The sequence below is a fragment of the Cebus imitator genome, unplaced genomic scaffold, assembly GCF_001604975.1.
Source record: "Cebus imitator isolate Cc_AM_T3 unplaced genomic scaffold, Cebus_imitator-1.0 Scaffold848, whole genome shotgun sequence".
NCBI classification, from domain to species: Eukaryota; Metazoa; Chordata; class Mammalia; order Primates; family Cebidae; genus Cebus; species Cebus imitator.
In genome coordinates this window covers 278,696-295,162 of record NW_016108163.1, presented here as the reverse complement: position 1 = coordinate 295,162, position 16,467 = coordinate 278,696, and the positions used below count along the sequence as shown (strand labels likewise).

General features: G+C 45.9%; 1 protein-coding gene, 1 long non-coding RNA gene and 1 other non-coding gene across 3 annotated transcripts in view; 1 reads left to right on the top strand and 2 right to left on the bottom strand.

The window, feature by feature from the left end:
• Nucleotides 1-4,818, top strand: part of LOC108297829 — a 6,208-nt gene extending 1,390 nt beyond the window's left edge. The window contains exon 2 of the long non-coding RNA XR_001822362.2: nt 2,826-4,818. This is a non-coding gene — a long non-coding RNA (uncharacterized LOC108297829). The remainder of the gene's footprint in view (nt 1-2,825) is intronic.
• Nucleotides 4,819-7,339: 2,521 nt separating this feature from the next.
• LOC108297828 (LYR motif-containing protein 4-like) lies at nt 7,340-8,005 on the bottom strand. The gene has a single exon (XM_037735584.1). The coding sequence runs from the start codon at nt 7,981-7,983 to the stop codon at nt 7,780-7,782; it is 204 nt and encodes a 67-aa protein (XP_037591512.1). The 5' UTR covers nt 7,984-8,005; the 3' UTR covers nt 7,340-7,779.
• A 2,793-nt stretch (nt 8,006-10,798) lies between these two features.
• TRNAI-AAU lies at nt 10,799-10,872 on the bottom strand. The gene has a single exon. It is a non-coding gene; the product is annotated as a tRNA-Ile (tRNA).
• Nucleotides 10,873-16,467: the final 5,595 nt, after the last annotated feature.

Genomic DNA, 16,467 nt, shown 5'->3' with positions numbered 1-16,467 from the left:
TCAGCAGGTGGATTTAGTCAGGCCCGTCTGCGGACGGAAGGGGAGCCCGGTCACCTCCCGGGGTCTCCATGTGGAGTCAGCAGGTGGATTTAGTCAGGCCCGTCTGCGGACGGCAGGGGAGCCCGATCACCTCCCGGGGTCTCCATGTGCAGACGGCAGGTGGACTTCTCGGGTTAGGGTGGGAACGTGATAACCTCTGAGTGACTATGTGAGTGTGTGGGGAAATCAAGAGCCTTCTCTGAACCTCCAATCTGTAGCTCCACGGTGCAAACTACGGAGCGGAGCTCGGCAGGGCCCGAGACTGCGTCTCCGTAGCGAACCGCATATAGCTGATGGCGGCATCGAGCTGAGCTCAAGCTGAGCTCTCCGAGTCAGGGGATTATACCGACCCCCTGACTGCTAAGAGGTGCCTAAGTTCCCGCAGGGGGCGCAGCCAGGTGGGCATCTGAGTGGTCCTTCATTGGACACCCCTCCTTTGTCTGTCTTGCGTCACCTTTCAAAAGGGGACACACATCATGGGGAAAAGTCAGTCTAAGCCCACAGCCCTAGATGTATGGTCAAAAACTTCAGGAAGGGCTTTTCTGTAGATTATGGGGTTAAAATGACCCCAGGAAAGCTAAAAACCCTCTGCCGATCAGAGTGACTGGCGCTTAGCGTCCGAGGCCACCAGAGGGCACCCTGGAACTCTCCACGGTGCAGGCTGCTTGGAAGGCTGACTGGTAACCTCGACCACCAAAACCAGTTCCCATAAATTGATTCCTGGTTAGAGATAGCTCAGACCCTCCCCCTTGGGTTCAATTCTGTACTGGTAGGAAGGGACAGTGCAAGGTCCTCGTGGCCCAAGCAACTAAGGGACCCAAGCAACCCATTCATCAGGACCTGGAGAAGGAGCTGCCACTGCCTCATGTCCTTCCGGCACCATCAGCCCCCAGCCCACCCGCCTTGCCTGACACTCCACACACAAAAGCGGGAGATCTGAGCACCCTCCCTGGTAGCTAGATCAGTGTGCATGCTGCAGAGAGGGGAAACTGGAAGAATGAGTGCCTCTAGTGAACGGTCGCAGATGGGGCACTCCCCACCCCCCGCGCGCCGAGGGAGGGCAGAATACCAGCCAGAGCCTAGACAGGCCCACCTGATCGGCTTGGCCGGGATGGACTCAGACTAGGACGGGCCAGGCTCTATGAAACTTGGCCCCAGGAGCCCATGGTCAAGATGAAGGTCGAAGGCCACCCAATGACTTTTATGGTAGACCCTGCAGTGGAGTACTCGGTGGTCACCACTCTGGTTGCCCCATTTAGTAACTGGAAGGCAACTGTTGTGGGAACAACAGGTGACCAGGCAGAGCCCCGGCCATTCTGCCAAGATCGGATATGCCAATTAGGGGGGCACCAGGTACACCATGAATTCCTTTACCTACTGGAATGTCCTCTCCCCCTTCTGGGAAGAGACTTGTTAGGCAAACTGGGGGCGCAAATCACCCTTGAACCCCAGGAGACCAGCCAGTCTGACTTTGAGTGAGCCAAAGGGGGGCCTGGTCCCAGCAGTCACACTTCCATGTGAGGAAGAATGGAAACTGCACACTGTCTAGAGGTCAGAGGAGAACCCACCAGAATTCCTGGATGCCTTCCCTATAGTCTGGGCAGAGACGAACCCCCCAGGGATGGCTAAGGCCCACGTCTGCAGACAGCAGGTGAGGAACCTGGGGTTCATCATCACCAAAGGACACCGATCCCTGGGACCGAAGAGAAAAAGGGTGATTTCCTCCATGCCCACTCCCAACACCAAGCGGAAACTCCAGGAGTTTCTCGGGGAGGCAGGCTTCTGCTGCATATGGATTCCCGACTTCTTGGGCATAGCAAGGCCCCCCTATGGGGTCCTAACTGGGCCAGAAGATAGACCTCTTGAGTGAGATGATAGCCAAGACATGGCTTTCTGGGAAATCAAGGCACTGCTCCAAAGTGCCCCAGCACTAGGACTTCCAGATGTCACCCGACAATTCAATCTGTTCATTCGGGAGAGAAACAAAACAGCACTTGGGGTCCTCTCCCAGACCATGGGGCCTTGGAAGAAAGAGAGGAGAGTGAGAGGAGAGAGACAGAGATAGAGAGGAGAGAGAAAGAGAAAAAAGAGAGAAGAGAGAGACAGAGAGAGGAGAGAGACAGAGAGAGAGAGAGGAGAGAGACAGATAGAGGAGAGAGACAGAGAGAGAGAGGAGAAAAGTCAGGGGCACCAGTGGCTCTCAAATGCCCGTTTAACCCACTAGCAAGGGCTGCTCTGTGAAAATCCCATGGGTCACCATGGAAACTGTGCGTGGCCTCAACCCAGCCACATTTCTACCCACAGAAGAGGGAGTCCCGGACCACGACTGTGAGCAGGTGGTTGATGATGTGTTTGCTAGTCAGCCTGACCTCAAGGACTGTCCCCTCCCTAAGGCAGACTTAAACCTGTTCACTGATGGAAACAGCTATGTCCATAATGGAGAGAGGTATGCAGGGTAGGCAGTCACCACCACCACTGAAGCGGTCAAGGCAGCCCACTTGCCCAGAGGCTGGGCAGTACAACGGGCGGAATTACACGCCCTCATTCAGGCCTTGTGCCGTGTGGAAGGCAAAGTGGTCAATATTTACACTGACTCCAAGTACACTGTTGCAACTGTCCACATAGAAGGGGCGTTATACAAGGAAAGAGGGCTGCTGACAGCAGGAGGAAAAGGAATCAAAAATAAGGAAGAAATTCTCAGACTGCTAGAAGCAGTTTGGAAGCTCAAAGAGGTGGCTGTCATACATTACAAGGGCCACCAGAGGAACTGATTCTTGTCTGTACAGGAAACCCGCTGGCTGACCGAGAAGCTAAGGCAGCCGCACTGAAGAAAGGGCCTGTGCAGGCCCCGAGCACTTGTTCACAGTCACCCCTTGGCTCCGAGAGGATGTGGGGAAGCTGGAGTACTCTAAGGAAGAAAACCAGTGGGCACAGCAGGAGGGGGCAAAGCAGAGTGCCGGGGGATGGTGGCCACTCCCTGACAACAGACCAGTGGTCCCTAAGAACTTGGCTCACACCGTCGTTGCTGAGTGCCATGGTCTCACCCACCTAGGTAAACAGCTCTGGAGAGCTTACTCAACAGGTATGACTATAATGCAACCCTCCCCACACTCTGCGCTGCAGTAAGCAATCAGTGCCTTACCTCTGCTAAAAACAACCCCTCTCAGCGGCTGAAACCTGCCCCAGGGGTGCAACAGGTGGGCGGCTACCCCTCTGAGGACGTAGAGGTGGACTTCACTGAAGTCAAGCCCAGTAAAGGGTACAAATACCTACTGGTCCTTGTATGTACATACTGGGGCTGGGCTGAGGCACTCCCAACCAAGACAGAGAGAGCCCGAGAATTAGTGAGAGTCCTACTTTGTGAAATTGTTCCCCGGTATGGGATTCCACTCACCATACACAGTGACAGTGGGCCAGCATTTGTGGCGGAGATCATCCAAGCCCTCACCAGCGTGCTCAAGATTAAGTGGAAACTTCACACAGCCTACAGGACGCAAAGTTCAGGAAAAGTGGAGCGCATGAATCGAACTCTGAAGGTTACACTAGTAAAGCTCTGTCAGGAAACGCAGGCTTCCTGGTTAGATATGCTTCCCCTAGCCCTGCTGTGGTCATGGTGTACACTAGGACCTGCCGGCTACTCACCCTTTGAAATCCTATTTGGGAGGCCCCCCTCTGGTTAACAAAGTGAGGGGGGACCTCAGACAGCTAGGGGAAACAAGCGTGATGTCCCAGCTGCAGGCATTGGGGAAGGTGCTGTCCCAGCTCAGTCAGTTTGAAATAGAAAGAGCACCTATCTCCCTAGCCAATCCAACTCATCCCTTCCAACCTGGGGTCCAGGTCTGGTTGAAAGATTGGAATAAGGAACCCCTTCAGCCTGTCTGGACAGGGCCTCATACTGTAATCCTTGTCACCCCAAATGCTCTCAAAGTTTCAGGAGTCGTTCTGTGGGTACATTATTCCAGAGCCAAGAGGGCCCACCCGGACACGTCGCTGGACTGGTGGACTGCACATCAGACCCTCGGCACCCCATGAAAATCAGGCCCCAGGGCTCTGAATCCTGAGAACTCATCAAGCCCTCCTGTAGTCACACAACCAGAAGCTGACTAGTCAAGGCACGGCCGAAGCTTGGGGAGCCTCCACTGAATCAGCAAATGTGGACTGAAATCTTAGTACTTGGAACTATTCTGACAGCATTTGTTGTTCTATTGTTGTGCGGTCATCCTTGTTGTCCCTTGAGGGACGTTCCTTGTCCATGTCTGGTGTAAAATGTCACTTCCTGTTTTGCTATTAATAATCTTCTTGGCCCTTGCCATCAGCCCTTGTCTAATTAACATACTTTGGTGCGTCATTGAAGCCATGGTCATTAGAAAAACAAATGCTCAGTTGCTGGCCCTCAGTGGGTACAAGCCGCTAAATACAGGCAGCAGGGTGTAAAGGTGATGCTCCCTAATATCCATAAGAGAGCATCAGAGGGGGGATGAAGTGGAAGTTTTGCCCACGATTTCTTTAGCACATAGTCAGCAACTTCCCTATTTTAAAACTGGCACTGTTTTTCTGCTAATAACCGCCTCCTTCTGCTTCTGGACCTCAGCTTATTGCTTACTAGCTAAAAACCTTAAGGAAAACTGCTGCGTCGTCTAAACCTCCTGCGGTGTCTAAAGTTCTGAGTTTCTTCCCCTGCCCCTTCCCCTATAAAAACTGTGTACTTTTCTTAGCCGGGGTCCAGACTTTTGGGTGTGAACCCTTCTGGGCCAGCTGCCATAATAAAGTGTGTTCCTCCATTCCCCTGAGTGCTGCTTGGGTTTCCTGTCAGGTAAAATTTTCCGCAACAGTATCTGTTAAATTTTGGAGAAAAGCCCTCTAACTTCTTTATGCAAAAACAATCGGTATATGGGCTGGGGCGGTGGCTCATGCCTGTAATCCCCGTACTTTTAGAGACCAAATCGGGTGAATCACCTGAGGTCTGGAGTTCGAGACCAGCCTGGCCAGTATGGTTTAACGCTGTCTCTAGTAAAAATACAAAAATTAGGTGGGGCTGGTGGCGGGCACCTGTAATCACAGCTACTTGGGAGGCTGAGGCAGGAGAATCACTCTAATCCAGGAGGCGGAGGTTGCAGTAATCAGAAAACACGCCATTGCCCTCCAGCCTGGGTGACAAGAGCAGAAACTCTGTCTCAAAAAGAAATAAAAAATCAATGGGTATGATTTAGTGTTCATACTAGTTGATATTTTTAACAGAATCAAGGAACAGAAGTCTTAAAACCATGTGGGAAACGTAAGTAATTGTGCAGAGTGTAGCATAGTACTTCAGATGCCTCTCATGAGAAAATTCCATGTACTGTGCTTATGATACAAGTTGTCACAGTTGAGACCTAGTTGCTGTTAATTTCTTTCTGCCTTAAAGTTAAGCGTAGCATCTCACGTACACAATCATGATCCAAAGGTTTGTGGGCAATGTTATACTTAAAATATATATATATACATATATATATATATATGTATATATATATATATATCTCTCATATATATGGTCATATAGACATATATATCTAACATATGTAACATGTGAGACGTGTATCATAGAGAAAAGACATCCTGGGAAATTACAATGGTGAAACTTTAGGAGTATGCCGATTCTTCAATCCAGTGACCTGAGAAAAACAAAAGAAAAAAAAAGGAGTAGAATGATTGAATTCTTGGTATAAAACTTCATCATAATTGTAGTTTGCCAAGTTTATTTCAGTTCATATGTTCAATATTTCAAATAAGCTCTTGAACCATTTTGGGTGGAAACCTGATATTAATAACTAGTATATGGTTCTTTGCAGTTTCTTGAAAAAATTATAAGCTAGGCACAAGGTTCATGTTTCGATTTTAAGCACCCTTCTGACAATGAGAATTTCCTTTTTGGAGATGGGTAACTGTCAACAGTTTGTTAACCTGACATCTCTGCTTATTTAGTTTCTGGGAGATTTTCTGTGTTGGCACTATCCTCTTTTTGCATTAGTCAGGTTGTTTGGTAGAGGTAGAATCTAAGTGCTTTTGTCTCAACCACCTGGGAAAATAGTTGCAAGTTGACCACTGTGTGATTGACAGAATGTAATTTCTCTAAATCCACTCACATATTTCTTATATAGATTTATTTCTGTTCTTCCTTTTTAAAATTTTCACTGAAAACAAATGCAAATATGCTTGGAATGTGGATTTATATCTAAAAGGAACCTTTATATTACTTCCAATAAGAAGAAAGTAATGAAAAAAGGCAAATACAATAACAAATTATTATGATTATTTTTAAAGGGTAACTGATTTACAAAATTAGATACATGAAATTGTGTTAACCTACCCTATATTTGCCTAACTGACTCAATCTTAGCCCCCCCTTCACTTCCCACTGTTCCCCTTTGGAGTGCATTGCTAGGTCAAGCTGTACCCAAGGGCACTCTGGAATGCACTTACTGATAAGGTCAAGCTGTACCACCTCCGCTTAGGAATATGCCCATGGGTAGTACGGAGAGCCCCTAGCCTGGCACCTCTTATCTCCTGACTTCTGTTTACTCTGCTTCTGTAAAAATTGCTTCAGCTAGGCTCCCCCTTCCCTCCTCTAAGCAAGGTATAAAAAGTAACCAGGCCCCTTCTTTGGCCCGAGAGAATTTTGAGCATTAGTCTTCTGTCAGTCTCTGGCAAATAAAGGACTCTTAATTTGAAACTCAGGGTGTGGCGCTTTCCTTCTAACTTGCTCAGATACAACAAAATGATTCTCAGTGAAAATAAAGAAGATCTCTGAGCATATAATAAAAAAGCTAAATTCTGTTTCTCCAAATACGCTTTAAAATTTAAAAATAAGCTATTTGACATGGTGAACAAAAGCCTTTTTTTTTTTTAGATGGAGTCTCTCAGTGTCGCTATCTCGGGTCACTGCAACCTCTGCCTCTGGGTTCAAGGGATTCTCCTGCCTCAGCATTCCAAGTAGCTGGGATTACAGGTGGCCGCCACCATGCCCAGCTAATATTTCGTATTTTTTTAGTAGAGAAGGTGTTTCACTGTGTTGCCCAAAATGGTCCCAAACTCCTAAGCTCGTGATCCGCCTGCCTCGGCCTTCCAAAGTGCTAGGATTACAGGTGTGAGCCACCGCGCCCAGCCACAAAAGCCTTTTTATCTGGATACAATTGTAGGGTTAGTAGGATTTTATAGTTTTAGTATAAATACCATAAGATCTAACTGATTTAGTGGCTAAATATTTACGTCATAATAAAAGCAACTAGAATACTTGATCTCCTGAAAATTTCAAACATTTTTTTTTTTTGGTGTGAAAGGCTCAGGGAGACAATCCTTTTTATTGCCAAGGACCAAGAAAGAAAGTGTAGAAATACTATACACAGTGGTCATGAGCTACAAGATAGGAGTGGGGTGGAGGGGAGACGCGGTAACACAAGGCATTATTCGGAACGAGCTCCAGCTCTTCATTCTAACACTTGAACCAAGGACAGACAGCCATCTTTTTTCAGTAAAGCTGCAGCAGAATGCAAATGTGACTCAGTTTATCAGCTCCCACAGGGCAGGCTGCGCAAGAGGCTGTTGTAAGCTGGCTTTGGGAGCCCCCATCTCAAACACAAAGTGGATGCTAAAGGTGGTCCCTAGCCGCTGCTGGTGGCTGATCCTGGCTTGCTAGGTCCTGGGCATTTCTCAATTCTCAATAATCAGCTTGTCAGTTGAATACAGTTGGCCAATGTGGACCTGTCAACGAATTATTCCAAGGTCTCTCTTGGCTTTATTCACCAGGGTTTGAATTTCTACAGGATCCTTTACATTTTTATTTTCTCTGAAGGCATCTCTTATCCTCCTGACAGCATCCGTTCTGTAATTGTAGGCGCTGAAACGCTTGCTTTCTCTCAGCATAGCCCAGTACAGATCTAACACTTGTGCGCGGCTGGAAGCTGCCATTTTGGCACAAGCAACTCTTTCTAACACCACCACCAATAGAGATAAAATGTAACTTTTACAAGAAACGTAATTTAGCAGGCCAAGGTGGGTGGCTCATGCCTGTAATCCCAACACTTTGGGAGGCCTAGGCGGGTGAATATCCGGAGGTCGAGAGTTCGAGACAAACCTGACCAACATGGAGAAACTTTGTCTACTAAACACACAAAAATTGGCCAGGCGTGGTGGTGCATGCCTGTAGTCCCAGCTACTTGGGAGGCTGAGGCAGGAGAATCGCTTGAACCCAGGAGGCAGAGATTGCAGTGAGCGGAGATCACACCATTGCATTCCAGCCTGGGCAACAAGAGCAAAACTCCGTCTCATAAAAAAAAGAAAGGTAATTTAAAGTCGTCAGTGAACAACTTATCAAAACTCATCCAGTCCGCAAGTGAGTTTACACAGATCCCTTGTCTCTGTACCCTCTAATATGGGGAGGGACAGGGATGGCCTAAGACAGGGACTGAGTGGACTTGCTGTGGGGGACTCAGTTTCTGGGCGGGTCCCATTCATCCGCTCGCAATTCTGTAGGCTGTAGCAGGTGGCGATCACCCTTGGGCCTCCTAGGTACAGACACTAGGAGGACTGCCCAGATTCACTTACCAGAAGGCGCCCATAAGAGCCCAGAGGTGCAGGTGTTCCAATTCCCACAGGTGCAGGAGGACTACTGGTGGCTGCAGGGCACAGATAAAGAAAAAGTGCATGGATCCCACGTACCAGTCCGTGCCCAGCAGAGATCCGAATGTCCATTTTAGTTACATGGGACCCTCCAGACCGCTCGTCCCAGAAGCCGCCCTCCCCTGAGCTGTCTCTCCACCTCTGTGCCCACCCAATCTGTCAGAGTATTCCAGGCAATTTAGCCCGCTAGGGCCTGTAGCCTGCACTCTCCAGACATGCTGTCCCAGTCGACAGCTCAATATCTGCTTGCCCAAGCACCCGGAGGCTCCGAGATCCCCAGACAGCCCTGGAAGACAGGCTGATGCACTTACTAAAATAGAGGGCCCTCTCTGGTGCCAAAATCCCGCAACCTGTATTGGAAAATAACTCTTCCAAATAGCTCCTCATCCTTCAAATAGCTGGGAGATGATTCCAGTCAAGTTGCAATAACAGGGATCAGATTTACACTCCTGCTGGAAAGAACCAAAACCTAACAAAAAAATGACACCACACTTTTCAAGACATAGAATATCAGGTAAGGAAGAATCGTAACCCCTGAATCACAGGGGGAAAATGAGTGATTGGAGAGACGGGGAGGTGAACACTAGGGTTAGCCCCTAACTATGGCTTTGAGTTTCCAGGCCCCACTGCAGGAAGGCAGAACCCAAGCAGAGCCTGGTGGACTCCCAGCATTGATGAGGAGTTGATAGACTGGGAGATGGGGGCAGCTAGAGCTGATATGACAACATACCAAGAAGGCGAGAGGTGTAGTAAGGGATAACTCCAGAAGGAACGTCTGCAGCATTCAGCTAATACTCATGAACATGTGCCCATATGGAAACTATACAGGACAGAAAAGGCTACCCAGAATGATCAGAGGTAGCACGATACTGAATAGTCTAAAGTCACTAGGAAATTGTTTCTCCTTGTGAAACAAACAGGAATTATGTCACTGAATTTAATACTGTCACAAGAAAGGGATGAAGATCAGGATTGAGGGGCAAAAAGGGCCATCTGTGGTGGTGGCTGGTTAGCTCCGTTGGTTAGAACATGGTGCTAATAATGCCAAGGCTGTAGGTACAATCCCCATGTGGGCCAGTTGTTTTCCTCAGTGCTTTTTTGCGGTTTTCAGCCAGCAAAGAGCTGAGGGTAAGTAGCAATGCTTTAAGATGGTCCAAATTCACTGCCATCATTTCTTAATCCACTTGCAGCCTAACTTCATTCCCAAATCCCCCAAAATTCTACATCTCCTCAGGTAAAGTTCTTATTCTTTTCCTCCATGTGTAAGGGCTGGGGCAGAAGGATGTTCAGGGCAGAGGGCCTAAGTCTGGGAGCCCTGCCCAATGAAAGAAAAAAAAAATTAGAAGATCACTGGCTTTTAAAAAGTTATTTAAATAAAGCTTACTTGATTTCAACTTGTCTCTCCAAATTACTCCTGAAACCAACCTTCTTTCTCAAATTGTCAGGAGATGCAAGATAAAGAGAAGGAATATTTAATTGTTCTTTCCAGTTGGAAGCAGTATGCAGGATGCATGTTTATTAATCACAAGAGGCCAGATTTGACTCCTGTCTAGTTCATCCTTTCCTAAAAACTAAACAAAAAACCAAACCAAAACAAACAAAAAAAGCAAGTCTGTGTTCCATGTTGAAAGAGATAGCTTCCTCTCAGGGCAATCTTGTCTTTCAGTTAAATCTGAGTCTTCAGAGACATGTATTCACAATCTCCTGAGAATTTCTTCTCTTTATATTGTATCCCTTGATAATTTGAGAAAGAAGGTTGGTTTCAGGAGTAATTTGGAAGGACAATTTGAAATCAAGCAAGCTTTATTTAAGTGATTTTTTTAAAACCAGTAATAGTCTAATTCTTTTTTTTCTTTCATTAGGCAGGGCTCCCAGTCTTGGACCAGCTGCCCTGAACAGATTTCTGTCCCCAGCCCTTACACCTGGGGGAAAAGAATAACTTTACCTGAGGACATGTAGAATTTTGGGGGATTATGGAATGGAGTTAGTTTGCAGGTGGATTAAGAAACGACAGCAGCGAATTTAGACCATCTTCGGGCACCCTCAGCTCTGATTCACTGGCTGAAAACTGACAAGTTTCTCTAGAACTACCGAGAAAAACATCTGGCCCGTACGGGGATCGAACCCGCGACCTTGGCGTTATTAGCACCACGCTCTAACCAACTGAGCTAACCGGCCGATGCCGTGATTTCCTTTTTCTCCCACCACCTCCATTCCGACCTTCATCCCTCTCTTGTGAAAGTATTGAATCAGGCCAGGCGCGTTGGCTATCGCCTGTGATCTCAGCACTTTGGGAGGCCGAGGCGGGTGGATCACGAGTTCAGGAGGCCGAGACCATCATGGCTAACACTGTGAAACCCCGGTCTCTACTAAAAATACCAAAAAGTTAGCCAGGTGTGGTGGTGCGCGCCTGTAGTCCCAGCTACTCGGGAGGCTGAGGCAGGAGAATGGCTTGAACCTGGGAGGTGGAGGGTGCAGTGAGCCGAGACAGAGCCACTGTACTCCAGCCTGGAGACAGAGCGAGACTCCCTCTCTAAAGAAAAAAATATATATTAAATTCAGCGATATTATTTCTATTTGTCTCACAAGGAGAAATAATTCCTTAGTTGCTGTAGACTCTTAATAAAAATGAGAAACTTTCTCCTAAAACCTAAACAAAACAAAGAAAAAGCGTTTTTAATGGATTTATTTTATTTTTTAAGCTGTGTTCCTAGAGTTGAAGGAGGACGCTTAAAAATTTCAAACCGCGGCGAATGGCCCAGGAATCCGTGTAAATATTTGCTGCTTTCTAAATGCCTGGTAATCAATACGTGCCGACAGTGAATCAGACTCGGTGAAATGATAGCGAGTCCTTGTCTTGTAGGAGCCGTTCACTAATACAACCTAGAAATTGGCCCCTGAAGGACCTTCCCGATGAGCCTGATTCTCGATGGCCCCACAGTCGAGATCGTCCCGGGTTTCTTCTGCCCGGGCATCCATTCTGGAAGTTTTCCTATCTGTTGCGTCAGATTTCCAGGGTGACCGCAAATCAAAGCCCACTTTGAAGACCTTGGTATTAGAGAATTCCGGAAATGTGGCACTACTCACCATCCAGGGACGGTTAGACCGATCTTTCCACCCATTGTCGCCCAAAAATATTACCATTGTTTTTAGCATATTCTTCGTCATTGTAGAGATTTTGAACGCATAGACCAAGTTAAACAAACGTTTTCTTTTTTCTCTTCACACATAGTGGCATTTTATCCACTTTTTAAATCCCTTTTTTTTTTTTTTTTTTTTAGACGGAATTTCGCGCTGTCGCAGAGGCTGGAGTGCAGTGGTGCGATCTCGGCTCACTCCAAACTCCACCTCCCAAGTTCAAGCGATTCTCCTGCCTCAGCCTCCCGAGTGGGGACTACAGGTGCGTGCCACCACGCCCACCTTTTTTATTTTATTTTTTATTTTTTTTTATTTTTAGGTTTCACTGTGTTACCCAGGATGGTCTCGATTTGCTGACCTCGTGATCCGCCTGCCTCATCCTCCCAAAGTGCTGGGATTACAGGCAAGAGTCATCACACCCGGCCCCTTGGTGGTTTTTTTTTTTTTTAACTCAGAATGTATTTTTGCAGTTCTTTCATATTAGAACAGAAAAGTGTTTTTCATTCCAAGTCTGTATAGTATTCAATTATATGAGTATATACCACACTTTAGTGGGCATAGCTTAGACTTTCATCCTCCTATTGCAAAGTTTCTAAATATGAACATACACCATATCTGACATGCGCCATATTTTTGCACATGTGAAAAAGCTGCATCAAAATGTATGTGCATTGGCAATTTTGATGGCCTTTGTCACACTGTGCCTTAGAGGGTTGATCCCAAGATTCTTTTTGCTTGCTTGTTTTAACTTTATTGAGCACAAATAGGATCCTGGGCACATTTCTACCCCTTCTTCTTCCTGAATTTCCTGCTACAAATTTGAAGCAAAACTAGACAATCAGTATGTAGATTGTCTAGTTGGGGCATACTAGATTCTGGAATATTGTTTTTGGGGTACAAGTAATGATGTAAAAAGAATGTGGTAGAATCAGGTGGGAGAAGGAATCAGGTGAGAGAAGGAAAACAGTGAGAAGGAGCCACAGTGGCCTTATTTTGTCACCTCAGAGAGAACAACAGGGCAGAAACACCTGAGGGAAAGGAGCTAAGACAAGTCAGTCTGTCTGGAGACTGACTGAGCTGCAGAGTGGTACGGGATGAGAAGTAGGAGATGAAGCCTGAGGAGGAGAGAACATGTATTAATACATGATGCAAAACCCTCTAGTAGATTACTATAAGTGAATCATCAGGATACTTGATGGTAAAGTGGATGGGGCAGTAAAAATAAATTAACAGGTGTTAACTGATCCACATTAAGTCTAAGCTAAGAACTATGATTTCCCAAAACATAAACAAAACAAAGAAAAAGCATTTTTCATGGATTTATTTTATTTTACCTTGTTTTTTTAAGCTGTGTTCCTAGAGTTGAAAGAGGATGCTTAAAAATTCCAAACTGTGGCAAATGGCCCAGGAATCCATGTAAATATTTGCTGCTTTCTTAATTGATCTACATGAAGTCTAAGCTAAGAACCATGATCACTGCAGGCCAAGTTAAGGATTTTTGAATTGGTCCTAACAACAATGGGAATCCATGCAAGGATTTTAGGCAGAGAAGTCACATGAAGAGATTCACATTTTATTTATTTATTTATTTTGTTATTTATTTATTTTTGAGATGGAGTCTGGTTGTGTTGCCCATGTTGGAGTCAGTGGCCCAATCTCGGCTCACTGCAACCTCTGCCTCCCAGGTTCAAGCAATTCTCCTGCCTCAGGCTCCCTAGTACAGGTATTGATCGCCTTACCACCTATGCAACTTACGACCATTCGACTTTACGACCACAATCGCTAGCCACGACTGCTCCGTGTCTGGCAGCACAAACGTTGCCCACCTGGTGTACGACAGTGCGGACCAGCTTCCGGCAGCACTACCATCTCCACGTGCACCATTTCAACTGTACATATAGCCTACTCAACTTACGACCAAATCGTGTTACGACCGGTCCGCGGTCCCGACTGTGGTCGTAAGTCGAGCACTAGCTGTAGCTGGGATTACAGGTGTGCACCACCACACCTAGCTAATTTTTTTGTGTGTGTTTTTAGTAGAGACAGGGTTTCACCATATTGGCCAGACTGGTCTGGAACTCCTGACCTCAAATGATCTGCCCACCTCGGCCTCCCAAAGTGTCAGGATTATAGGTGTGAGCCACCAGCCAGATTCATGTTTTAAAAAGATCTCTTTAACTTTGTGTAACAACCACACAGGTCCAGTTCTAGACACTAGGCAGGCATCAGGAAACTATAGAAACACATCACTAGTACCACACCAATGAAATATCTGCCCTCATAGAGGATGGAAACAGATATAAATAACAAATATAATAAAATTTGAATTCTAAAATATGTAAAAAGGTGTTAAATGTGATTGGTAAATAGAGGCAGGAAGAATTGGAGTGAGGGGAGTAGGTTGGAATGCTAAATAGAGTTGTTAGTGTAGCCTTAACAAGATTGTGACTGGAAGAAAGTGGGCAATCAAGCCATCCGGCATGTGAGGTATTATAGGCAGAGTACAACCACTGTATACCCTCTAGTGAAATCAGCATGTCAAAGAGAGTATCTGCATATGACCAAGATGTGGATTTCTTTTGCCGGGGGGCGGGAGGTTGGGACAGAGTCTCTCTCGGTCGCCCAGGCTGTAGTGCAGTGATGCGATCTTGACTCACTGCAACCTCTGCCTCCCCTGCACCAATATGCCCTGCTGATTTATTATTATTATTTTATTTTTAGTAGAGACGGGTTTTCACCACGTTGCCCAGGCTGGTCTTTAATTCCTGGGCTCAAGCGATCTGCTCGCCTTAGCCTTCCCAAGTGCTGGGATTACTTACAGGCATGAGCAACCGCGCCTGGCCAAGATATGGAATTCTTGTGTCCACCAATGGATGAATGGATAAAGAAAGGCCTCTAACCTCTCTGTGACTTGGAAGTGTCATTTCCAGTTTATCATTTGTGTGACCATTTTTATTGACGTACTTGTGAGCTCATCACTAATTTTTGCAACCTGGTAATCTCCCATTGTTTCAGTTTCATTGTATTTTCTTACATATTTATATTGTGTGCTGGTGATGTGTTCACGGATTGGTAATGAGTTCTCCATTATTTTTAATTAAATGTCATAAAATAAAATACATGAAAATACATTTTCCTGTTGAATCACCTGTTTTACTCCTACTGTGAATAAAAAGATAACTCACTAAAAGGAAGAATCTTGGCCAAAATGTGTGATAAATCATGCAGCAGTTAAACAGTAAAGGTGAAAGGAGGCACAAATTTAATAAAGTTACCCCATAAGTCATAATTGACATTAAATGTTGGAATGTAGGAACTGATTAACCATATAAATTTAAAACAGACGTATTATCTCTTGACAAATTGTTTACTATTTTAGCTTTCAAAGTGGACAAAATTAAAACCTCAAAACATAAAAGTGTTTTAAGAGAAGGATGAGAGAGAAAGAGAGAGAGAGAGAGACAGAGAGGGAGAGAGAGAGAAATGGTAATATGTAGACTTAACAGCACCTTTTGCCTAAATGACTAAATGGCCTAGACCCAATCTGGCAGAGTCCTTTTCCCAGGAGAACTTGGAAACCTTTCATGTTTATTATGTTTATAAAAACAGAGAAAATGGGAAGACTTTGGCATTTAGAAAATGTGATTTTTTTTTTTTTTTTTGAGACGGAGTTCTACTCTCCTGGCCCAGCCTGGAGTACAAGCTGGAGTGCAATGGGAATGATCTCAGGTCACTGCAACCTCTGCCTCCTGGTTTCAAGTGATTCCCCTGTTTCAGCCTCCTGAATAGCTGGGATTTCAGGCACCCGACACCAAGCCCGACTAATTTTGTATTTTTAGTAGAGATGGGATTTCGCCATGTTGGTCAGGCTGGTCTGGAACTCCTGACCTTAGCTGATCCACCACCTTAGCCTCCCAAAGTGCTGGGATTACAGGTGTGAGCCACCGCGCCTGGCCTTAAAGTGAGAAATCTTCTTGGAAAAGCTATTGTTTTCATCAGTTTCAAATCTGAGGCCCCTTTCTTGTCAGGCAGATGTGCTAACCAGTACCCAGGACACTTCCTCTTCTGGTGCAGCAATCCAGAGCAGAATCAAAGGGGGTATCTTTGGATATACTCAAACCTAACATCTTTTAATATGCTTTTTGTTTTAGTGTATCTTTACCCACAGTCTGTTTCTTCCTTCATACTTTCAATTTGTTAAAACTAATATTTAGGTTGGTGCAAAAGTAATTGAACTTTTGGACCATAAATTTTAAAATCATTATAACTAGGCTCAGACACATCTTTATTAATCAAAATAGGAACCATTACATCAACATATTTTTGCCAACAAGAAATATTTGTTTATTCCTGTAGGGTAAAAATCTGTGCTCTGGGCCAGGTGCGGTGGCTCCCAGCACTTTGGGAGGCCGAGGCAAGTGGATGACCTGAGGCTGGTCAGGAGTTCGAGACCAGCCTGACCAACATGAAGTAACCCCGTCTCTACTAAGAATACAAAATTAGCCTGTCGTCGTGGCGCATGTCTGTGATTCCAGCTACTCGAGAGGCTGAGGGAGGAGAATCGCTTGAACCCGGGAGGTGGAGGTTAAGGTGAGTCGAGATCCCGCCATTGCACTCCAGAGTGGGCGACAGAGC

Coding starts and splice junctions, on each gene's coding strand:
- LOC108297828 (XM_037735584.1), bottom strand. CDS start 7,983: ATGGCAGCTTCCAGCCGCGCACAAGTGTTAGATCTGTACTGGGCTATG.